The sequence below is a fragment of the Mya arenaria genome, chromosome 1, assembly GCF_026914265.1.
Source record: "Mya arenaria isolate MELC-2E11 chromosome 1, ASM2691426v1".
NCBI classification, from domain to species: domain Eukaryota; kingdom Metazoa; phylum Mollusca; class Bivalvia; order Myida; family Myidae; genus Mya; species Mya arenaria.
Window position 1 is genome coordinate 28,274,654 of NC_069122.1, and position 27,079 is coordinate 28,301,732.

The 27,079-nt window shown below is 40.3% G+C and overlaps 1 protein-coding gene across 4 annotated transcripts in view; it reads right to left on the minus strand.

Moving 5' to 3' along the window:
* Positions 1–9,804: 9,804 nt before the first annotated feature.
* The window catches only part of LOC128202677 (uncharacterized), a 35,509-nt gene continuing 18,234 nt past the window's right edge, over positions 9,805–27,079 (minus strand). For 2 of the 4 annotated variants that reach the window (XM_052903762.1, XM_052903923.1), the window contains 5 exons: positions 22,935–22,958; positions 22,295–22,498; positions 19,917–20,000; positions 18,236–18,337; positions 9,807–10,474 (listed from right to left, as the gene is read on the minus strand). In XM_052903762.1, coding sequence (XP_052759722.1) covers positions 10,275–10,474; positions 18,236–18,337; positions 19,917–20,000; positions 22,295–22,498; positions 22,935–22,958 — 614 coding nt within the window. In that variant the 3' untranslated portion in view covers positions 9,807–10,274. Of the gene's footprint in view, positions 10,475–18,235; positions 18,338–19,916; positions 20,001–22,294; positions 22,499–22,934; positions 22,959–27,079 lie in introns of all 4 variants that reach the window. The other 2 variants (XM_052904000.1, XM_052903841.1) reach the window with 2 other exon arrangements.

Below are 27,079 nucleotides of genomic sequence, written 5' to 3' on the forward strand. Positions count from 1 at the left end.
TTTTAATAACAGTGACGTTGACTTTAACTCTTATGGCGCCAAACGCAATCACATGAAAGGTATCCATAAACCTTTTCCTACATATCAAGTTTGGTAACCATTTGTCAAACCTAACTAAAATTATGCTTTAGCATTGGTAAGTTTGACACCTATCTCAAGAACTAGATTTCACTTTCGTGAAAAATATAAGTTCGTAGGTCAATAAGAGCCCATAATTTGTAAAAGGATAATATAGAGTAATGAAACGTTATTGTGTGATGGTCCTTAACATATGTGTGAAATATTAAGTGAATTGAAAGAAGGGTATTGGAGTTAAAAGTGAAAACGCAAACGTGTCCTAAAACTTTAACCTGACACAATGTGACCTTAAACTTTAACCTAAGTTCCTAAGTCAATCACGGGCCATAATTTGTATTTATATAATATAGAGTTATGTTACCTTATAGTGTGATGTTACATAACTACTGTGTAAAGTATTAGGTGAATTGAATGAAGGGTATTGGAGGTATAAAGGAAAATGCCAATCGCGGGCGCCTCCGCAGACGCAAGGGCGAGAAGTAAAACCGCCTTATTCTTCGAATAGTCGAGCTAATAATGCAACAGCTATCACAGTGATTTACATAAGGAATTATAAAGAGAAAAGATTGCATACGCAACAAACACGTGGCATATAATATGTAATTACGCGAAAAAGAAAAGGCATGATATCATTATATATATAAAATTATAAATATAGCTTTAGCCTTTGAGTGATATTTGGCTCAGTGACAGTGACTCATCATGGCCCGAGACGAGGGTCAATTATCACACAACGGTCCGGCTACGCCGTGTATTAACCTCTTTAATACATATGTTTGTTCTTCATATTTTGTAAGTTTAAAGTCTTTTTTAAAGTTTACCTGCAACCCAGTTGTGCATTCTTATATCCTTCTGACTTAACTTCGATGAGTAATCTCACTGTCAAATTGAATTTAGTTTTTGAGAATGGGCCGAGAAGGCAAACAACATTTTGTTGTCATTTTTATGTTCCCATTCTAATTTCAATTGATCACCTGAAAATGAAAAATCCACACCACGTCTATCTGACTTTTTCAGTACGGATCACATCTGTCTTTTCATGTCATGAATGTCACAATTCCATTCAATAAACATGCACATGAGCTAGCTAGTAGTACGATTGTTTATACTTAAATAAACAAATACCTCGTATTATTAATGTCAACATGTATGTACAGTTGTTGTTTTTCAAGTAAATTCAATGTTGCCGCTTTCTTTGTTTTGTTTTAGTCAACGCTAAATAAAAACGCCATCCTAATAGTCCACACTGGTTATCAAACAATAGCATATTTTCCTAAACTTCGGTCGCGTTTGCCTCCCTTTAGTATTTAAATAAATTATCTGTTTAAGCAAATCAATAAATTGTGATTATTGAGTTAAAACATTTTTTTTGCAGTCGACAAATTGATTTAAAAACAAAAAATGAATCAACGCTCGAACGTTCTACGGGCCTCAAAATGATAATCGATAATCGGCCCGGGCCGCAAAATTGATAATCGCTGAGTCATTCAAAAATACGGAATCCCTGTACAAATGTGTTACTATATATAGTAGCATATGTGTTAAGAAAGTATTGTATAAATATATAGATTTCGATCCAGCGTCAGTATATTTCATATGAAAATAGAAGGAGCAATGTTCGGGACTTATAGCTTCGTCCTCGACTGACCGCCAGTTTTCGAAATACCGCCTGTTCGAACGACCGCAGTTTTACTGCATGATCTATGATTTATCTGCGGATGTTAAGTAGTGATAAGCTTATGTATGAGTGAATGTTTTCGTGATTATTTAAGTTACTACTTTTCCAACAATGTCGTTTTGTCATTTATAAGAACACTTAATAACTCCCTTGACTGCAAGAGTAGAGAAGCACATAGTTAACTATGTCTTTCCACAGTACAAATTGGATAAGGAAGGCAACAAAAAACAACGAACATATTTGGTTTTCGCGGTCTTTTAAAGTGAAAAATGGTTTGAAGGGCCGAAACATGAAATGCTCCAAAATTGCATTTATTTTATCTAGTTTGAGGTTGAATATTTGACAAGCATAATACAAACTTCTTCTGCAACATGTGTAAGTGTTATAAAGAGAATATTACGAATTAAGATTTTACCTGATTTTTCTAACATATGCAGTTTCACCAATTAGTCTTTCTACAAACTCAATAATATTTTGTGTCAAAATATTCAAGGTTTCCATATCAAAAAATAAATTGAGGCTTTGTGGTAATTGATTCTATTTTTAGAAATATATGTTCATTTTTTTAAACCAGAAAATGAATTGAGTACGCAATTTTAACGGTCACGGTAAAAGCTTAAAAATATGTTTAAAAAACCACCACCAGGACTTGTGATCAGTCTTCAGTTTTCGGATGAAGCATGTCCCTATTTTTTCGTGTTTTTCATCATGTTTTGATAATAGAGTGGTAAAATCATAGATGGAAATTTCTGAAACGGGACATATATCCTGACGCACGTACCTCTTACCGCACTGATCACAAATTATATTTAAAAATGCCAATTTATAGAGAAAAAAAACAACGTCACATATATTTACGGCAAAATTCTCAATTTCCTCGAAACAAATTATATAAAAACAATTGCTTATACTTACAATCGTTTGCGGCAATCTTAGCTTTCTTGTTTTAAAAAGGCTATGCCCTTGTTCAATAAACATCAACTTATTTGTAGTTTTTGTTCGTGTTGTGTCGCTCGTTCAGTGCCTCTTGGACCCTAGCTGTGTGCCTCTTTACAATGTTATACTTAAGTATTTGACTACTAGGCTTTTCCCTTTACCAAACCTCTTTTTGAAGATAACTCGTGGTCCCTTCACGTATTCGGTGTAAAGACCGATACATGGAATGCATCATTCCTGCATTAAACCAGTAGTGAGTACTTCAAATGTGCCAGTAATACCCTCTCATACAGCGTACCGGGCAATTTAAAACATACTCTTATTCCCAGTACCGGGCAAGGCCTAAAACCCTCTCATGCTGAGGAAGCCAGGGCAATATAATACATCCTCCCTTGCAGAAGTCCGGAAAAAAATGTAACACCCTCTCATGCTGAGGAGGCCCGGGCAAAAAAAAACCTGCCGTGCCATGTACCGGTCAAGATATAAAACCCTCTAATGCCGTGAAGGCCCAAACAAGATAATACAGCCTTACATACAAAGGAGGCATTGGCAAATTATAACACACTCTTATGTCAAAAACAGGGCAAGCTATAACACCCTCTCATTGCAAGTACCGGGCACAATATAACATCCTTTCATGCCGAGTACCGAGGAATATATAACACCCTCTCATTTCAAGTACAGGGCAAGATATAACACCTCTCAAGCCGAGTACCAAGCAGGATATAACACTCTCTCATGTCAAGTACCCGGCAAGATATAACACCCTCTCATGTCAATTACCAGGCAAAATATAACAGCCCCTCATGCCTAGGAGGCCCGAACAAGATAGTACACCCTCTCATGTCAAGTACCGGCAAGTTACAATACCTTCTCATGTCAAGTACGGGGCAAGTTACAACACCATCTCATGTCAAGTACCGGGCAATATATAACACCATCTCATGTTAAGTACCGGGCAAGATATAACACCCTCTCATGCCTAGGAGGCCCGAACAAGATATAACACCCTTTCATGTCAAGTACCGGGCATGATATAACATCCTCTTATGTCAATTACCGGCAAGTTACAACACCCTCTCATGTCAAGTACCAGGCAAGTTACAACACCCTCTCATGTCAAGTACCGGGCAATATATTACACCATCTCATGTCAAGTACCAGGCAAGATATATATAACACTCTCTCATGTTAAGTACCGGGCAAGATATAACAACCTCTCATGTCAAGTACTTGGCAATATGTAACACCCTCTCATGTCAAGTACCGGACAAGTTATTACATCCTCTCATGTCAAGTACCATGCAAGATATAACACGCTCTCATGCCGAGGAGGCCCGGGCAAGATATAACACCCTCTTATGTCAAGTATCGGGCAAGACATAATACCCAGTCATGTCAAGTACCGGGCAAAATATAACACCCTCTCATGTCAAGTATCGGCTGACAAGATATAACACCCTCTCATGTCGAGGAGGTCCGGGCAAGATATAACACCTTCTCATGTCGAGGAGGTCCGGGCAAGATATAACACCTTCTCATGTCGAGGAGGTCCGGGCAAGATATAACACCTTCTCATGTCGAGGAGGTCCGGACAAGATATAACACCTTCTCATGTCGAGGAGGTCCGGGCAAGATATAACAACCTCTCATGTCGAGGAGGTCCGGGCAAGATATAACACCTTCTCATGTCGAGGAGGTCCGGGCAAGATATAACACCCTCTCATGTCAAGTACCGGGCAATATATAACACCCTCTCATGTCAAGTACCGAGCAAAATATAAAACCCTGTCATGTCAAGTACCGGGCACCCTTTCATGTCAAGTACCGGGCAAGATATAACACCCTCTCATGTCAAGCACCGGCTGGCAAGATATAACACTCTCTAATGCTGACAAGGCCCGGGCAAGATATAACAACCTCTCATGTCAGGTACCGGGCATGATATAACACCTTATCATGTCGAGGAGGCACGGGCTAGTTAAAACACCCTCTCATGTCAAGTACCGGGCAAGTTACAACACCCTCTCATGTCAAGTACCGGGCAAGATATAACACCCTCTCATGTCAAGTACCGGGCAATATATAACACCCTCTCATGCCAAGGAGGCCCGGACAAGAAATAACACCCTCTAGCGTCAAGTACCGGGCAAGATATAACACCCTCTCATGTCAAGTACTTGGCAATATGTAACACCCTCTCATGTCAAGTACCGGACAAGTTATTACATCCTCTCATGTCAAGTACCATGCAAGATATAACACCCTCTCATGCCGAGGAGGCCCGGGCAAGATATAACACCCTCTCATGTCAAGTACCGGGCAAGACATAATACCCAGTTATGTCAAGTACCGGGCAAAATATAACACCCTCTCATGTCAAGTACCGGCTGACAAGATATAACACCCTCTCATGCTGACGAGGCCCGGGCAAGATATAACAACCTTTCATGTCAGGTACCGGGCAAGATATAACACCCTCTCATGTCGAGGAGGCCCGGGCAAGATAAAACACCCTCTCATGTCAAGTACCGGGCAATATATAACACCCTCTCATGTCAAGTACCGAGCAAAATATAAAACCCTGTCATGTCAAGTACCGGGCACCCTCTCATGTCAAGTACCGGGCAAGATATAACACCCTCTCGTGTCAAGTACCGGGCAAGATATATCACCCTTTCATGTCGATTGGGCCCGGGCAAGATATAACAACCTCTCATGCTGACGAGGCCCGGGCAAGATATAACAACCTTTCATGTCAGGTACCGGGCAAGATATAACACCTTCTCATGTCGAGGAGGCCCGGGCAAGATAAAACACCCTCTCATGTCAAGTACCGGGCAATATATAACACCCTCTCATGTCAAGTACCGAGCAAAATATAAAACCCTGTCATGTCAAGTACCGGGCACCCTCTCATGTCAAGTACCGGGCAAGATATAACACCCTCTCGTGTCAAGTACCGGGCAAGATATATCACCCTTTCATGTCGATTGGGCCCGGGCAAGATATAACAACCTCTCATGTCTGGTACTGGGCAAGATATAACACCCTCTCATGCAGACGAGGCCCGGGCAATATAAAACACCGTCTCATGCCGAGACTCGGGCATTATATTACACCCTCTAATGCTTAGTACCGGTCAAGATATAACAACCCCTCATGTCAAGTACTAGGCAATACATAAAACCCTCTCTTGCGGACGAGGCCCGGGCAATATATACAACCTTATCATGCAGAGTACCGGTCAAAATATAACACCCTCTTATGTCAAGAACCGGGCAAGTTACAACACCCTCTCATATCAAGTACCGGGCAAGATATGACACCCTCTCATGTCAAGTACCGGCAAGTTACAACACCCTCTCATGTCAAGTACCGGGCGATATATAACACCATCTCATGTCAAGTACCGGACAAGATATAACACCCTCTCATGCCAAGGAGGCCCGGACAAGAAATAACACCCTCTAGCGTCAAGTACCGGGCAAGATATAACAACCTCAAATGTCAAGTACCAGGCAATATATAACACCCTCTCATGTCAAGTACCGGGCAAGTTATTACATCCTTTCATGTCAAGTACCGGGCAAGATATAACACCCTCTCATGTCGAGGAGGCCCGGACAAGATATAACATCCTCTCATGTCAAGTACCGGGCAAGATATAATAGCCAGTCATGTCAAGTACCGGGCAAAATATAACACCCTCTCATGTCAAGTACCGGCTGGCAAGATGTAACACCCTCTCATGCTGACGAGGCCAGGGCAAGATATAACAACCGCTCATGTCAGGTACCGGGCAAGATATAACACCCTCTCATATCGAGGAGGCCCGGGCAAGATATAACACCCTCTCATGTCAAGTACCGGGCAATATATAACACCCTCTCATGTCAAGTACCGGGCAAAATATAAAACCCTGTCATGTCAAGTACCGGGCACCCTCTCATGTAAAGAACCGGGCAAGATATAACACCCTCTCATGTCGAGGAGGCCCGGGCAAGATATAACACCCTCTCATGTCAAGTACCGGGCAAAATATAAAATCCTGTCATGTCAAGTACCGGGCACTCTATCATGTAAAGTACCGGGCAAGATATAACACCCTCTTGTGTCAAGTACCGGGCAAGATATAACACCCTCCTATGCCGATTGGGCCCTGCAAGATATAACACCCTCTCATGCCGCGATCAGGGCAATATATTACACCCTCTCATGTCAAGTACCGGGCAATATATAACAACCTCGCATGTCAAGTACCGGGCAAGATATGACACCCTCTTATGTTGAGGAGGCCCTGGCAAGATATAACACCCTATCATGCCGAATACCGGTGAAGATATAACACCCTCTTATGTCAAGTACCGGGCAAGTTACAACACCTTCTCATATCAAGTACCGGGCAAGATATGACACCCTCTCGTGTCAATTACCGGGCAAGATACAACACCCTGTCATGCCGAGGTCCGGGCAAGTTTCAACACCCTCTCATGTCGAGTACCGGGCAAGATATAACACCCTCTAGCGTCAAGAACCGGGCGAGATATAACACCCTCTCATGTCAATTACCGGGGGAAATATAAAACCCTGTCATGTCACGTACCGGGCAGCCTCTTATGTCAAGAACCGGGAAAGATATAACACCCACTAGCGTTAAGTATCGGGTATTCTTCAATAGTAATATATATTATGTAGAAGTACCACATGAATCCAAGTATTCCTCAATAGTAATACATATTACACAGAAGTACCACACGAATCCAAGTATTACTCAGCAGTAATATATATTACACCGAAATGTCACAAGAATCCAAGTATTCATCAACAGTAATATATATTACACAGAAGTGCCACATGAATCAAAGTTTTCTTCAACAGTAATATTTATTATACAAAAGTCCCACATAAATCCAAGTATTCTTCAACAATAATATATATTATACAGAAGTGCCACATGAAACCAAGTATTCTTCAAAAGTAATGTATATTATATAGAAGTGCCACTTGAATCCAAAAATTCCTCAATAGTAATATATAGTATACAGAAGTCCCACATAAATCCAAGTATTCTTTAATAGTAATATATATTATACAGAAGTGCCTCATGAATCCAAGTATTCTTTAAAAGTAATGTATATTATATAGAAGTGCCACTTGAATCCTAAAACTCCTCAATAGTAATATATATTATACAGAAGTGGAACATGAATCCAAGTCGATTTTTTCCTATTATCGTGCATTATTTTATTCACAAAGTTATTTAATTGTGATGAAAATATCACAAAGAAGTGACTTTATGCATATCTACAATCATTTATTTTGAATAAGGAATATGGAACCAGTTCCCTATTCCTTATTCAAAAAAGGAATAAGGAATAAGGAATAAGGAACTGACTTATCGTCCATAAAGTTCGGTATGGTATTATGCAGTGTTCACCTTAGAGAAGTTCGATATGGTATTATGCAGTGTTCACCTTAGAGAAGTTCGATATGGTATTATGCAGTGTTGACCTTAGAGAAGTTCGATATGGTATTATGCAGTGTTCACCTTGGAGAAGTTAGGTATGGTATTATGCAGTGTTCACCTTAGAGAAGTTCGATATGGTATTATGCAGTGTTCACCTTAGAGAAGTTAGGTATGGTATTAAGCAGTGTTCACCATAGAGAAGTTAGGTATAGTATTATGCATTGTTCACCTTAGAGAAGTTCGGTATGGTATTATGCAGTGTTCACCTTAGAGAAGTTAGGTATGGTATTATGCAGTGTTGACCTTAGAGAACTTAGGTAGGTATTATGCATTGTTTACCTTAGAAAAGTTAGGTATGGTATTATGCATTGTTTACCTTAGAGAAGTTAGGTATGGTATTATGCATTGTTTACCTTAGAGAAGTTAGGTATAGTATTATGCATTGTTCACCTTAGAGAAGTTCGGTATGGTATTATGCAGTGTTCACCTTAGAGAAGTTAGGTATGGTATTATGCAGTGTTGACCTTAGAGAACTTAGGTAGGTATTATGCATTGTTTACCTTAGAAAAGTTAGGTATGGTATTATGCATTGTTTACCTTAGAGAAGTTAGGTATGGTATTATGCATTGTTTACCTTAGAGAAGTTAGGTATGGTATTATGCATTGTTTACCTTAGAGAACTTAGGTAGGTATTATGCATTGTTTACCTTAGAGAAGTTAGGTATGGTATTATGCATTGTTTACCTTAGAGAAGTTAGGTATGGTATTATGCAGTGTTCACCTTGGAGAAGTTAGGTATGGTATTAAGCAGTGTTCACCTTAGAGAAGTTAGGTATGGTATTATACCGTGTTCACCTTAGAGAAGTTAGGAATGGCATTTTGCAGTGTTCACCTTAGAGAAGTTAGGCATGGTATTAGCAGTGTTGACCTTAGAGAAGTTAGGTATGGTATTATTCAGTGTTCACCTTAGAGAAGTAAGGTATGGTGTTATGCAGTTGTTACTCTAGAGTAGTTAGGCATGGTATTATTCAGTGTTTACCTTAGAGAAGTTAGGTATGGTGTTATGCATTGTTCACCTTAGAGAAGTTAGGTCTGGTATTATGCATTGTTCACCTTTGAGGAGTTAGGCATGGTATTAGCAGTGTTCATTTTAGAGAAGTTCGGTATGGTGTTATGCATTGTTGACCTTATAGAAGTTAGGTCTGGTATGATACAGAGTTCACCTTAGAGAAGTTAGGTATGGTGTTATGCATTGTTCACCTTATAAAAGTTAGGTCTGGTATTATACAGAGTTCACCTTAGAGAAGTAAGGTATGGTGTTATGCATTGTTTACTCTAGAGTAGTTAGGCATGGTATTATTCAGTGTTCACCTTAGAGAAGTAAGGTATGGTGTTATGCATTTTTTACTCTAGAGAAGTTAGGTATGGTATTATTCAGTGTTCACCTTAGAGAAGTAAGGTATGGTGTTATGCAGTTTTTACTCTAGAGTAGTTAGGCATGGTATTATTCAGTGTTCACCTTAGAGAAGTAAGGTATGGTGTTATGCAGTTTTTACTCTAGAAAAGTTAGGTATGGTATTATTCAGTGTTCACCTTAGAGAAGTAAGGTATGGTGTTATGCAGTTTTTACTCTAGAGTAGTTAGGCATGGTATTATTCAGTGTTCACCTTAGAGAAGTAAGGTATGGTGTTATGCAGTTTTTACTCTAGAGAAGTTAGGTATGGTATTATTCAGTGTTCACATTAGAGAAGTAAGGTATGGTGTTATGCAGTGTTCACCTTAGTGAAGTAAACTATGCTATATTGGAGAACTTTGGTATGATCATATGTGTATGCGTGATCGTATGTATGAGTACACGTTTACGGTATGACAGCATAAATTGTTTCCCGTACAGGCTAAGGTAATAATATTATAAATTTCTGTTCAAACAAGTTCATGACATGGTATCATGAAGTGTAGTCCTAACAAGTGTAATGGCATTTTATATCTTAATTAGCAATTGAGAATATCTGCATACAGATAAAGGGGCAAATATGCAAAAGCTTATTTTTAATGAAAAAAACAAACATATTAGATGTGATTCTACAATTTATCAGCACATATTTTATGCTTTCATTCTTTATATCCTGGCGGGCAGTAGTCATTGCACTTGTCGGCCTCCTCAAGCGGCACACAACACTCGGTTCCAGAGTCGAACTTCCGGCCGGAGGGGCAGCACCAGCGTTCGTCCCCAAGTTCCACATTGCACAGCATGTATGTGCGGCAGTGACTGTCCTGGATCTCATACTTCTGAACACCCTTCTTACAAATGTCTGCAAAAGATTGATTAATATGCATGTCTTACATAGATATTTACGTCCATTTACATTGTATTTGGTGGCGTTATAATCTTACATAATAAAAAAATATTTAAAAAAAGGTAAACTCATTTGCTGCCGTACAAGTACTTGTTTAACAGATGAATATAATTACGTTTTCGGCTAAAAGGTGTCTGTGAATTTAATAAAAATAATTTGACAAAGTGCATTGTCACAGTATGAGAACATACATATGGTACTGTCATAACAGTATGAGAACATACACCTAGTACTGTCATCACAGTATGAGAACATGCATCTGGTACAGTCAGCACATAGTGAGAACATACACCTGATACAGTCATCACAGAAGGAGAACATGCACCTGGCACAGTCATCACAGTGTGAGAAAATGCACCTGCTACAGATATCAGAACATTCACATGGTACCAACATCACAGTGTTAGAACATACACCTGGTACAGACATCACCGTATGAGAACATACACCTGGTACCGACATCACAGTGTTAGAACAAACACCTGGTACAGACATCACCGTATGAGAACATGCACCTGGTACAGTCATCATCGTATGAGAACATTCACCTGGTACCGACATCACAGTGTTAGAACAAACACCTGGTACAGACATCATCGTATGAGAACATTCACCTGGTACCGACATCACAGGGTTAGAACAAACACCTGGTACAGACATCATCGTATGAGAACATTCACCTGGTACCGACATCACAGTGTTAGAACAAACACCTGGTACAGACATCACCGTAAGAGAACATGCACCTGGTACGGTTATCACAGTATGAGAACATACACATGGTACTGTCGTCACAGTGTGGGAAAATACACCTGTTACAGTCACCATAGTGGGAGAACACCTGGTTCATACATTACAGTGTGAGAACATGCATCTGGTACAGACATCACAGTATGAGAACATACACCTGGTACAGACATCAAAGTATGAGAACATGCACCTGATACTGTCATCACAGTGTGAGAACATACACCTGGTACAGTCATCACAGTATGAGAACATACAACTGGTACTCTCATCACAGTATGAGAACATACACCTAGTACAGTCATCACAGTATGAGAACATACACCTTGTACTGTCATCACAGTGTGAGAACATACACCTGGTACAAACTGGTACAGTCATCCCTGTGTGAGAACATACACCTGGTACCGACATCACAGTGTTAGAACAAACACCTGGTACAGACATCACCGTATGAGAAAATGCACCTGGTACTGTCATCACAGTATGAGAACATACACATGGTACTGTCATAAAAATATGAGAACATATACCTAGTACTGTCATCACAGTGTGAGAACATACATCTGGTACAGTCAACAAAGAGTGAGAACATACACCTGGTACAGTCATCAGAGACGGAGAACATGCACCTTGCACAGTCATCACAGTGTGAGAAAATGCACCTGGTACTGTCATCACCGAGTGAGAACATGCACCTGGTACAGTCATCACAATATGAGAGCATACATGTGGTACTGTCATCACAGTGTGAGAACATGCACCTGGTACAGTCATCACGGTGTGAGAACATGCACTTGGTACTGTCATCACAGTAAGAGAACATAAACCTGGTACAGTCATCTTAATATTAGAAAATACACCTGGTACTGTAATCACAGTATGAGAAAATACACCTGGTAAAGTCATCACAGTGTGAGAACATACAACTGGTACTGTCATCACAGTGTGAGAACATGTACCTGGTAAAGTTATCACACTATGAGAACTTACACCTGGTACAGTCATCACAGTGTGAGGACTTGCACCTGGTACAATCATAACAATGTGAGAACATTCACCTGGTCCAGTCATCACAATTTGAGAACATACACCTGGTACATTCATCACAGTGTGAGAACATGCACCTGGTACAGTCATCACAGTGTGAGAACATACACCTGGTACATCCATCACAGTGTGAGAACATGCACCTGGTACAGTCATCAGAATGTGAGAACTTACACCTGGTACATCCAGCAGAGTGTGAGAACATGCAACTGGTACAGTCATCACAATGTGAGAACATACACTTGGTACATCCATCACAATGTTAGAACATGCACCTGGTACAGTCATCGCAGTATGAGAACATACAACTGGTACAGTCATCACAGTGTGAGAACATGCACCTGTTACAGTCATCGCAGTATGAGAACATACAACTGGTAGAGTCATCACAGTGTGAAAACAAGCACCTAGTACAATCATCGCAGTGTGAGAACATACACTGGTAACATCATCAAAGTATGAGAACATACTACTGGTACAGTCATCACAGTATGAGAACATACTACTGGTACAATCATCGAAGTATGAGAACATACATCTGGAACAGACATCACAGTATGAGAACATCACCACATTATGAGAATATGCACCTGGTACCGATAACGGAGTATGAGAACATACACCTGGCACCGACATCACAGTATGAGAACATACACCTGGTAACGACATCGCAGTATGAGAACATACACCTGGTAACGTCATCGCAGTATGAGAACATACACCTGGTACCTACATCGCAGTATGAGAACATACACCTGGTACAGTCATCACAGTATGAGAACATACACCTGGTAGAACCATGACAGTGTGAAAACAGGCACCTGGTACTGTTATCACAGTTTGAGAACATGCACCTGGTACTGACATTACACTGTGAGAATATGCACTAGGTACTATCATCGAAGTAAAAGAAAATACACCTGGTACAGACATCACAGAAGGAGAACATACGCCTGTTACAGTCATCACTGTGTGAGAACATGCATCTGATACTGTCATCACAGTAAGAGAAAATACACCTGGTACAGTCAACACAGTTTGAGAACATACACCTGGTACTGTCATCACAATGTGAGAACATACACCTGGAACAGTCATCACAGTGTGAGAACTTGCACCTTTTACAGTCATCACAATGTGAGAACATACACCTGGTACATCCATCTGAGTGTGAGAACATATATCTGGTACAATCATCATAGTATGAGAACATGCACCTGGTACAGTCATCATAGTGTGAGAACATACACCTGGTACAGACATCACAGTAGGAGAACATACACCTGTTACTGTCATCACTGTGTGAGAACATGCACCTGGTACTGTCATCACTGTATCAGAACATACACCTGGTACAGTCATCACAGTTTGAGAACATACACCTGGTACAGTCGTCAAAATGTGAGAACATACACCTGGTACAGTTATCGCAGGGTGAGAACATACAACTGGTACAGTCATCGCACTATGAGAACATACACCAGGTACCGACATCAAAGTTTGAGAACATACACCTGGTACAGTCATCACAGTATGAGAACATACATCTGGTACCGACATCACAGTTTGAAAACATACACCTGGTACAGTCATCACAGTTTGAGAACATACACCTGGTACCGACATCACAGTTTGAAAACATACACCTGCTTCAGTCATTACAGTATGAGAACATACACCGGGTACAGTCATCGCACTATGAGAACATACACCTGGAACAGTCATCACAGCATGAGAACATACTACTGGTACAGTCATCACATAATTAGAACATATACCTGGTACCGACATCACAATATGAGAACATGCACCTGGTACTGTCATCACAGTATGAGAACATGCACCTGGTACAGACATCACAGTGTGAGAACATGCACCTGGTACAGACATCACAACATGAGAATATACACCTGGTTCATACATCGCAGTATGAAAACATACATCTGGTACAGACATCACAATATGAGAACATACACCTAGTACCGAAATGACAGTTTGAGATCATGGACCTGTTGCCGACATCACACTATGAGAACATGCACCTGGTACAGACATCACCGACATCGCAGTATGAAAACATACATCTGGTACAGACATCGCAATCAGAGAACATACACCTGGTACCGAAATCACAGTTTGAGATCATGGACCTGCTACCGGCATTACAACATGAGAACATGCACCTGGTACAGACATTACAGTATGAGAACATGCACCTGGTACAGACATCACAGTGTGAGAACATGTACCTGAAACAGTCATAACAGTATGAGAACATGTACCTGGTACAGACATCGCAGTGTGAGAACATACATCTAGTACAGTCATGACAGTATGAGAACATACACCTGATACAGACATCACAATATGCACCTGGTACCGACATCGCACTATGAGAACATACACCTAGTACCGACATCACAGTTTTTGAACATATACTTGGTACAGTCATCACAGATTGCGAACTTGCACCTGGTACAGACATCACAGTATGAGAACATACACCTGACACTGTCTTCACAGTGTGACAAAATACTACTGGTACAGTCATCACAGTATGATGACATACACCTGGTACAGTCATCACAGTTTAAGAACATACACCTGGTACCGACATCGCACTATGAGAACATACACCGGGTACAGTCACCACAGTATGAGAACATACACCTGGTACAGTCATCACAGATTAAGAATATACACCTGGTACCGACATCGCACTATGAGAACATACACCGTGTACAGTTATCACAGTATGAGAACATACACCTGGTTCCGACATCGCAGTATGAGAACATACTACTTGTACAGTCATCACAGATTGAGAATATACACCTGGTACCGACATCGCACTATGAGAACATACACCTGGTACAGCCATCACAGTTTGAGAACATACACCTGGTACCGACATCACAGTTTGAGAACATACACCTGGTACCGATATCACAGTTTGAGAACATACACCTGGTACCGACATCACTGTTTGAGAACATGCACCTGGTACCGACATCACAGTATGAGAACATGCGCTTGGTACATTCATCACAGTTTGAGAACATACATATGGTACTGTCATCACAGTTTGGGTACATACACCTGGTACAGTCATCGAACTATGAAAACATACACCTGGTACCGACATCACAGTTTGAGAACATACACCTGGTAAAGTCATGACAGTATGAGAACATACACCTGGTACCGACTTCACAGGTTGAGAACATATACCTGGTACAGACATCACAGTTTGAGAACATACACCTGGTACCGACATCACAGTAGGAGAACATACACCTGGTACCGACATCACAATATGAGAACATGTATCTGGTACAGTCATCACAGTATGAGAACATACACCTGGTACAGACATCACAGTATGAGAACATACACCTGGTACCGACATCGCAGTATGAGAACATACACCTGGTACCGACATCACAGTTTGAGAACATACACCTGATACAGACATCACAATATGAGAACATGTACCTGGTACAGTCATCACAATATGAGAACATACACTTGGTACAGAAATTACAGTATGAGAACATACAACTTGTACCGACATCGCAGTATGAGAACATGCACCTGGTACCGGTATTGCACTATGAGAACATACACCTGGTATTGACATCACAGTTTGAGAACATCCACCTGGTACCGACATCACAGTATGAGAACATGCACCTGGTACCGACATCACAGTATGAGAACATGCACCTGGTACCGATATCACAGTTTGAGAACATATACCTGGTACAGTCATCACAGTTTGAGAACTTGCACCTGGTACAGTCATCACAGTCTGAGAACATACACCTGGTACAGTCATCTAAGTGTGACAACATACTATTTGTACAGTCATCACAGTATGATAAGGTACACCTGGTACAGTCATCACAGTTTGAGAACATACACTTGGTAGCGACATCGCACTATGAGAACATACACCGGGTTCAGTTATCACAGTATGAGAACATACACCTGGTACAGTCATCACAGTATGAGAACATACACCTGGTGCAGACATCGCACTATGAGAACATACACCGGGTACAGTCATCACAGTATGAGAACATACACCTGGTACCGACATCGCACTATGAGAACATACTACTGGTACAGTCATCACAGTATGAGAACGTACACCTGGTACCGACATCGCACTATGAGAACATACACCGGGTACAGTCATCACAGTATGAGAACATACATCTCGACAGACATCACAGTTTGAGAACATACTACTGGGACAGTCATCACAGTCTGAGAACATGCGTTTGGTACAGACATCACAGTATGAGATCATTCTCCTGGTACAATCATCATTGTGTGAGAACATATACCTGGTACAGTCATCACAGTTTGAGAACATGGACTTGGTTCAGACATCACAGTATGAGAACATACACCTGGTACCGACATCGCACTAAGAGAACATGCACCTGGTACTGTCATCACAGTGTGATAATATACACATGGTACAGACATCACAGTATGAGAACATACACCTGGTACCGACATCGCACTACGAGAACATGCACCTGGTACTGTCATCACAGTGTGAGAATATACACATGGTACAGTCATCACAGTATGGGAACATGCACCTGGTACCGATATCACAGTTTGAGAACATATACCTGGTACAGTCATCACAGTTTGAGAACTTTCACCTCGTACAGACATCACAGTATGAGAACATACACCTGGTACAGTCATCACTGTGTGACAACATACTACTTGTACAGTCATCACAGTTTGAGAAAATATACCTGGTATAGTCATCACAGTTTGAGAACATTCACCTTGAACCGACATCACAGTATGAGAACATGCACCAGATACAGTCATCACAGTGTGAGAACATACACCTGGTACTGTCATCACATTTTGAGAACATACACTGGTACAGTCATCACAATGTGAGAACATACACCTGGTACAGACATCAGAGTGTGAGAACATACACCTGGTACCGACATCACAGTTTGAGAACATATACCTGGTACCAACATCAGTGTATGAAAACATACACCTGGTACAGACATCACAGTTTGAGAACATACACCTGGTACAGACATCACCGTATGAGAACATACATCTGATACAGACATCACAGTTTGAGAAAATACACCTGGTGCCGACATCAGTGTATGAGAACATACATCTGGTACAAACATCACAGTTTGAGAACATACACCTGGTACAGATATCTTTGTTTGAGAACATACACCTGGTACAGACATCGCACTATGAGAACATACACCTGGTACAGACATCACAGTGTGAGAACATACACCTGGTACCGACATCTCTGTTTGAGAACATATACCTGGTACAGACATCACACTATGAGAACATACACCTGTTACAGTCATCGTACTAAGAGAACATACACCTGGTACCGACATCACTGTTTGAGAACATACACCTGTTACAGTCATCACAGTATGAGAACATACACCTGGTACAGTCATCACAGTGTGAGAACATGCACCTGGTACCGACATCACAGTATGAGAACATACACCTGGTACATTCATCACAGTGTGAGAACATATACCTGGTACAGTCATCACGGTTGGATACACTTTGTGGAAAAGCCAGCGGTTACCGTTCATGCGGCAACCAATAACACATATTTACTGTTTAAAGCATGAAAAAAGGTAAGATGTAAGACACAGGGTTTCAGCATTTCTTACGTACACATAATACAACATAACAATTATGTTTATTTGAAGTGGCTTTGGCGTTGTCAAGGTAATATGTAGTAGACCATTAGCATCGTATTAAACCATGATAGTTTAGTGTTGAGGTGATTTGTAATTGTCTTATCGTCTTTGAGTTTCGTGACATCGAAATTATAAAACATCGGACTTTTTTTATTCAGAAGTCCTGTGTATAAATTACCTTTCTTGATCGTACACTGGTCAGCGCAGGTTAAATCGGCCACACATGCTTTTGCTTTTGGGTCAAACTTCCGTTGTTCGCCGCAACACGATGGAGTCAACACTACAATCAAATGATACACGTACGTGTAACAGAAGGTATTGATATTGTGTGAAATATTCAAGATTAAAATGACTTTTTATTAACATTATAATAGTGTGTTGTGTTTGATATTGTTTTTTTAAATAAACGAAATTATGACGTCATGTATTTTACACTTAAAAACAGCAAGTCTTACTATCGAGCGTATTTAATTTGTCTTAGTTTAAAATGATTGTCAGTGTATTATTGCATAAATAATTAAGATTCCAAGAGTAACATCATTTAGTTTAACTGCTAAATTGAAATAACAACGATTTTATTGTTTGAAAATTCAGGTATTATTTAAGTTTAAATAATATTATTAGATTAAGCATGCATTAACTCGATAATTAAACCAGGTCGAACATCGTCCTATTGTCCTATTGTTAGACCGTGTTAGTTTTACCAAATAAATTTCGTTTCGCAGGGAAGAGGGCATGTCAAAAGGTTATGCCCCTAAGTAACGCTCCCTGAAACGCCATGTCCTGATGCCCCCTGCAAGCCCCGCACTGGGGCTTTTCCTATCAGATCTACTTAAGTATGTAACAGAAACTGTATGCTGAACACTGAAAACAAGATAAGAGCTACCTAGCTGTACAGGAAATGGGGCTCCTTGTGAAAATAATTTAAAATATAGAACACCCTAACGCATACGCACACACTTACAGACCAACGGGGGCGCGCAAACACTTACGGACCAATGGGGGCGCGTAAACACTTACAGACCAACGGGGGCGCGCACACACTTACAGACCAACGGGGGCGCGCACACACTTACTGACCAACGGGGGCGCGCAAACACTTACAGACCAACGGGGGCGCGCAAACACTTACAGACCAACGGGGGCGCGCAAACACTTACAGACCAACGGGGGCGCGCACACACTTACAGACCAACGGGGGCGCGCACACTCTTACAGACCAACGGGGGCGCGCAAACACTTACAGACCAACGGGGGCGCGCACACACTTACAGACCAACGGGGGCGCGCACACACTTACAGACCAACGGGGGCGCGCAAACACTTACAGACCAACGGGGGCGCGCACACACAGACCAACGGGGGCGCGCAAACACTTACAGACCAACGGGGGCGCGCACACACTTACAGACCAACGGGGGCGTGCAAACACTTACAGACCAACGGGGGCGCGCACACACAGACTAACGGGGGCGCGCAAACACTTACAGACCAACGGGGGCGCGCACACACTTACAGACCAACGGGGGCGCGCACACACCATCACACACCAAAACATTACCTTTTTGAAAATTCCGAACTACTGTTGTTGGTGCACCGAGACGACCACATTAAGTTGATTAATACTAGCAAAGACCAAAGAATCACGTCGACCACTAAGTGTTCGTAACAGACACTCGTTGTTTCAGTTTATGGTTTTACGTACACATATAAAAAAAGTTAAAATAAGGAGGTAATAAATGAAAATTATTTCATTAAAGCTCTTATCATAATTATTATAATAGTGCAATGATAATTACAAGGACTAGCCCTGTAGCCAAAAATTTACGATGACCCTGTTTCAAGGAAGCCTATCCTACCTCCACTACTGCACTCCCAGTATATCTTGCAATTTGAGTCCTGAAGGTCAAACTTCTCGCCTTCCTTTCGCCCCTCGCAATAATCTGAATAAACGAAAGATGTATTAATGTAACTGGTCATGCAATACAATTGTTCTCGTTCAGTAGGTCTAACTCGAAGTCGACCTCTTAATAATCCTATAACTAAATAAAAGCATATGATCGATGAAAGTTCTTTGATTCCATGAAGGCACAATCATTACTCAACCGTCCTTTGTCACTTCAAATTCATTGTTGTGCTTTTTTAAATGCATGTTTCATCCTTTTAGATGTATTTAAGTATTTATTTATCTGTGTAATCGGCAATAAGTTGTGCCGGGATACAATTAACAGAGTCCTTCTGCGCAAAAAGCACATTTCAAACATTATCATTAAAATAACATTTGAAAAATAATAACATTTAAATTGTCCTTTTTGCGCAGTTATTATTAAAATAACATTTGGATTGTCCTTTTTGCGCAGTTATTATTATAATAACATTTGGATTGTCCTTTTTTGCGCAGTTATTATTATAATAACATTTGGATTGTCCTTTTTTGCGCATTTATTATTATAATAACATTTGGATTGTCCTTTTTTTGCGCAGTTATTATTATAATAACATTTGGATTGTCCTTTTATGCGCATTTATTATTATAATAACATTTGGATTGTCCTTTTTTGCGCAGTTATTATTATAATAACATTTGGATTGTCCTTTTTTGCGCATTTATTATTATAATAACATTTGGATTGTCCTTTTTTGCGCATTTATTATTATAATAACATTTGGATTGTCCTTTTTTGCGCATTTGTTATTATAATACCATTTGGATTGTCATTTTTTGCGCGTTTATTATTATAATAACATTTGAATTGTCCTTTTTTGCGCATTTATTATTATAATACCATTTGGATTGTCCTTTTTGCGCAGTTAATATTATAATAACATTTGGATTGTCCTTTTTTGCGCAGTTATTAATATAATAACATTTGGATTGTCCGTTTTTGCGCAGTTATTATTATAATAACATTTGGATTGTCCTTTTTTGCGCAGTTATTATTAAAATAACATTTGGATTGTCCTTTTTTGCGCATTTATTTTTATAATAACATTTGGATTGTCCTTTTTGCGCAGTTATTATTATTATAACAGTTGGATTGTCCTTTTTTGCGCAGTTATTATTATAATAACATTTGGATTGTCCTTTTTTGCGCAGTTATTATTATAATAACACTTGGATTGTCCTTTTTGCGCAGTTATTATTATAATAACATTTGGATTGTCCTTTATTGCGCATTTATTATTATAATAACATTTCGATTGTCCTTTTTTGCGCAGTTATAATTATAATAACATTTGAATTGTCCTTTTTTGCGCAGAAAGATTTATTGAAAATAAAACATTAGTAACGAACGCATTAGTGAGTAGGCAAGTAAAGTCATCGGCGATTATGCAGGTTTGTCGCATTAGTGAGTAGGAAAGTAAAGTCATCGGCGACTATGCAAGTTTGTAGCATTAGTGAGTAGGCAAGTAAAGTCATCGGCGACTATGCAGGTTTGTCGCATTAGTGAGTAGGCAAGTAAAGTCATCGGCGACTATGCAGGTTTGTCGCATTAGTGAGTAGGCAAGTAAAGTCATCGGCGACTATGCAGGTTTGTCGCATTAGTGAGTAGGCAAGTAAAGTCATCGGCGACTATGCAGGTTTGTCGCATTAGTGAGTAGGCAAGTAAAGTCATCGGCGATTATGCAGGTTTGTCGCATTAGTGAGTAGGCAAGTAAAGTCATCGGCGACTTTGCAGGTTTGTCGCATTAGTGAGTAGGCAAGTAAAGTCATCGGCGACTTTGCAGGTTTGTCGCAATAGTGAGTAAGCAAGTAGGCAAGTAAAGTCATCGGCGACTATGCAGGTTTGTTGTATTGGTGAGTAGTCAAGTAGGCAAGTAGGCAAGTAAAGTCATCGGCGAATTATAGGATGTTCGTTTGTCTTTTCATGAAAACAATTAACTAAAGAAACAAAACGACAAAAGTGTAACAGCAGCGATATGTCTACAAAGGGCTTAATGCTATAAGATTGCAACGGAACCATTCGCAGTAACAATATCAGCATTATAAATTAGCCCATCAGCATTACAAGTTCTAATCAAAAGGCGTAACTGTTACGCATGGTATTTTTTATGACTATGTTCATAACCTCAACATTTTTATATTGTTTGTTAGTTAGCCCAGCATTACATAAACGTATTTTGACCTTAGATATGTTCGGTACGCCTAGATCGAATTACTTGGATGACATCAATTACCCCAGGGAGATGTCGGGATGGAACCATTTACCCACATTGTAATGACGTAACAACTTACTGATGCTGCAGTTGACGTTTTTTTGCGAGTCACATAAAATTGTCCTCTCAACCTGGAGACCCGCCCAGAAGGTGCCGTAGGCGCACTGCATGACAGTGGCAGTATACTGGTTGCCCGGGGCCACCTCTTCGCACATGATGAAGCGCCGGCAGTCAGTTTCTTCTGCTAGGTAGCACAGCTCCGTACGACATTTTTTTCGGCACACTAGGAATGTTTTAAGGAGGTTTTAGAGCGTCTGCATTGGACGGATGGTAAAGACATAAAATGCATACGATTAACGTCCAATAACGTTAATAAAAATGATTGTTAAACATTCAAATAAATGGACAGCATACTGACGGTACTATCATCGTTTATTTTATTCAGGACAGGTAGTAGACCAGCTTTGACTCATTATTCTTAAAATATCAAGTATCAGTTTGGAAAACGGGGAATGTGATCCGATGTGTGTTGGATTTATCTGCCGTTATTTCATTCAAAATAAGGAGAAACGCAACTTCTTTTTATGACGTCAAGTCAGCGCAGCCTACAAGGCGCGCGCGATTCCCCTTGCAGATTTCTTTGATTATGTTTTGACTATTTTTGTCTATTGTTAATATGTAAAATAAATGCTTTACAATTCCAGCACTGTCATACTCACGCCTGGTAAAAGCAGTGTCTGCAACTGAAAAATAGTGCCCTGTGAGTGACAGTGGAGAAATAATTTCAGTGAAATTAACATGTATGCCTTCCTCTAATAAACTCAAATTAAATAAACTAAAATTAGATCGCAGAATTTCATATTCAAAAAGTTCAAAAATCCATGTTTTATGCATTTTACTTGAACCGCTAGTAACGGTTTAAACCATAAAACATTAATTTTCGAACGGAAATATGGAAATCTGCGCTCTGATCTTTTGTCAGCAATCTTTTATCATTGGTTTTCAGATATTTACGCAAAAAATTCCTCTTTCCAAGATAAAAAATAAAAAAAATGTAAAAACGGTAAATCTGTGAGAGTGCAGCTTTAATCATTGCTTTAAAATATGTAACCATGTTCTCGTTAATGACAGTTATTTGGTTATAATAATCCAATGTCGAAAAACATATACCGACAAAACACACTTCTAAAGATCAATGTTTTTAAGTGATTGTCATAAATCTTGTATATTTCGAAACACGATGCAACAGTACAGCGATCAAGATTATAAATCATTACCTTTTACTTCAAAGAATCATTAAACAGTTGTCAGTGAGTTTAACCAATGGCAACAGACTACACACGTATCTACAGGATCGGATTAAGAAGACCCATTCACAACGTGTGGAAAGTGTAGAATGCTGATAATTTCAAAATGCATTTCGACTGCCTTTTCCTAAGAGTTACAATTACCTACAAATCATTTTTGATGACGACGTAATATTTAAAATCATCTCAAATTAAGAGTGAGGGAATATGATACGTGTGTAGTCTGTGTGACATGTGAGATGATATTCCATTTCTTGAAAAAGTAAATTTCAGAAATCTGACCTAATTCATACAGAGCATTTAATTCAGCACATAAAAATCCTCAAAGTATATCAGTGTGTGTATACCACGTGATAAATTACGTCATATATGCTACATCGGAAGGCAAGCATTTGCTTAAAATGAAGACTTAAATCAAAGATATGTTTCATTTACAACACCATTTTAAATTAAACAAAGGGCAGTCTATGCCGCTTAAGGAGACCCACATGTGTTTTATTACCGAAAATTGATGAGGTCATTCGTTTTATCAAACACTTCGACAAACCTGTTTCCAAAATAATGTTGTGAAGTGCTCCGTCAGACGGCCGTATTGTGAAAAGGTTTGTCGAAGTGTTTTAAGAAGTTTGAGAACATACACATGGTACTGTCATCACAGCATGAGAACATACACCTAGTACTGTCATCACACTATGAGAACATACACCTGGTACAGTCATCGCACTATGAGAACATACACCTGGTATTGTCATCACAGTGTGAGAACATACACCTGGTACTGTCATCACAGTTTGAAAACATACACCTGGTACAGTCATCGTTCTATGAGAACATACACCTGGTACAGCCATCACAGTTTGAGAACATACACCTGGTACAGACATCACAGTTTGAGAACATGCACCTGGTACCGACATCACAGTTTGAGAACATTCACCTGGTACCAACATCACAGTTTGAGAACATACACCTGGTACCGACATCACAGTTTCAGAGCATACACCTGGTACCGACATCACAGTTTGAGAACATAGACCTGGTACCGACATCACAGTATGAGAACATGTACCTGGTACTGTCATCACAGTATGAGAACTAACAACTGGTACTGTTATCACACTATGAGAACATACGCCTGGTACCGACATCACAATTTGAGAACATACACCTGGTACCGACGTCACAGTTTGAGAACATTCACCTGTTACAATCATCATAGTGTGAGAGCATGCACCTGGTACTGTCATCACAGTCTGAGAACATGCATCTGGTACAGACATCACAGTATGAGAACATTCACCTGGTACAGTCATCATAGTGTGAGAACATGCACCTGGTACAGACATCACAGTATGAGAACATACACCTGGAACCGACATCGCACTATGAGAACATGCACCTGGTACAGTCATCACAGTGTGAGAACATACATCTGGTATCGACATCACAGTTTGAAAACATATACCTGGTACAGTCATCACAGTTCAAGAACATACAACTGGTACAGACATCACAGTTTGAAAATATGCACCTGGTACCGACATCACAGTATGAGAATATGCACCAGATACAGTCATCACAATGTGATAACATACACCTGGTACCGAAATCACAGTGTTAATACATACACCTGGTACCGACATCACAATTTGAGAACATACACATGGTACCGACATAAATGTATGAAAACATACACCTGGTGAATACATCACAGTATGAGAACATACACCTGGTACAGACATCACAGTATGAGAACATACATCTGGTACCGACATCACAGTTTGAGAACATAAACCTGGTACATACATCACTGTTTGAGAACATGCACCTGGTACAGACATCGCAATATGAGAACATACACTGGTACAGTCATCACAATGTGAGAACATACACCTGGTACAGTCATCACAGTTTGAGAACATACACCTGGTACAGACATCACAGTGTGAGAGCATACACCTGGTACAGTCATCATAGTGTGAGAACATACACCTGGTGCAGTCATCACAGTGTGAGAACATACACCTGGTACCGACATCACAGTTTGAAAACATACAACTGGTACCGACATCACAGTTTGAGAACATACACCTGGTACCGACATCACAGTATGAGAACATGCACTTGGTACAGTCATCACAGTTTGAGAACATACACCTGGTACAGACATCACAGTATGAGGACATGCACCTGGTACAGTCATCACAGTTTGAGAACATACACCTGGTACAGACATCACAGTATGAGAACATACATCTGGTGCAGACATCACAGTTTGAGAACATACACTTGCTGCCGGCAGCAATGTATGAGAACAAGCATCTGGTACAGTCATCACAGTTTGAGAACATACACCTGGTACAGACATCACAGTTTGAGATCATACACCTGGTACAGACATCGCAATATGAGAACATACACTGGTACAGTCATCTCAATGTGAGAACATACACCTGGTACAGTCATCACAGTGTGAGAACATACACCTGGTACAGTCATCACAGTATGAGAACATGCACCTGGTACCGACATCACAGTTTGAGAACATAAACCTGGTACATACATCACTGTTTGAGAACATGCACCTGGTACAGACATCGCAATATGAGAACATACACTGGTACAGTCATCACAGTGTGAGAACATACACCTGGTACAGTCATCACAATATGAGAACATGCACCAGATACAGACATCACAGTGTGAGAACATACACCTGGTACCGACATCACAGTTTGAGAACATACACCTTGTACCGACATCACAGTTTGAGAACATGCACCTGGTATCGACATCACAGTCTGAGAACATACACCTGGTACCGACATCAATGTATGAAAACATACACCTGGTACATACATCACAGTATGAGAACATATACCTGGTACAGACATCACAGTATGGGAACATACATCTGGTGCAGACATCACAGTTTGAGAACATACACCTGGTACCGACATCACAGTATGAGAACATACACCTGGTACTGTTATCACAGTATCAGAACATACACCTGGTACAGATATCACAGTTTGAGAACATACACCTGGTACCGACATCACAGTGTGAGAACATGCATCTGGTACAGTCATCACAGTATGAGAACATGTACCTGGTACTGTCATCACAGTATGAGAACATACACCTGGTACTGTTATCACACTATGAAAACATACACCTGGTACAGTCACCACAGTTTAAGATCATACACCTGGTACCGACATCACAATTTGAAAACATACACCTGGTACCGACATCACAGTTGTAGAACATTCACCTGTTACAGTCATCATTGTGTGAGAAGATGCACCTGGTACAGTCATCACAGTCTGAGAACATGCACCTGGTACAGACATCACAGTGTGAGAACATACACCTGGCACAGTCATCATAGTGTAAGAACATATACCTAGTACAGTCATCACAGTTTGAGAACATGCACCTGGTACAGACATCACAGTATGAGAACATACACCTGGAACCGAGATCGCACTTAGTGAACATGCACCTGGTACTGTCATCACAGTGTGAGAACATACATCTGGTATCAGCATCAC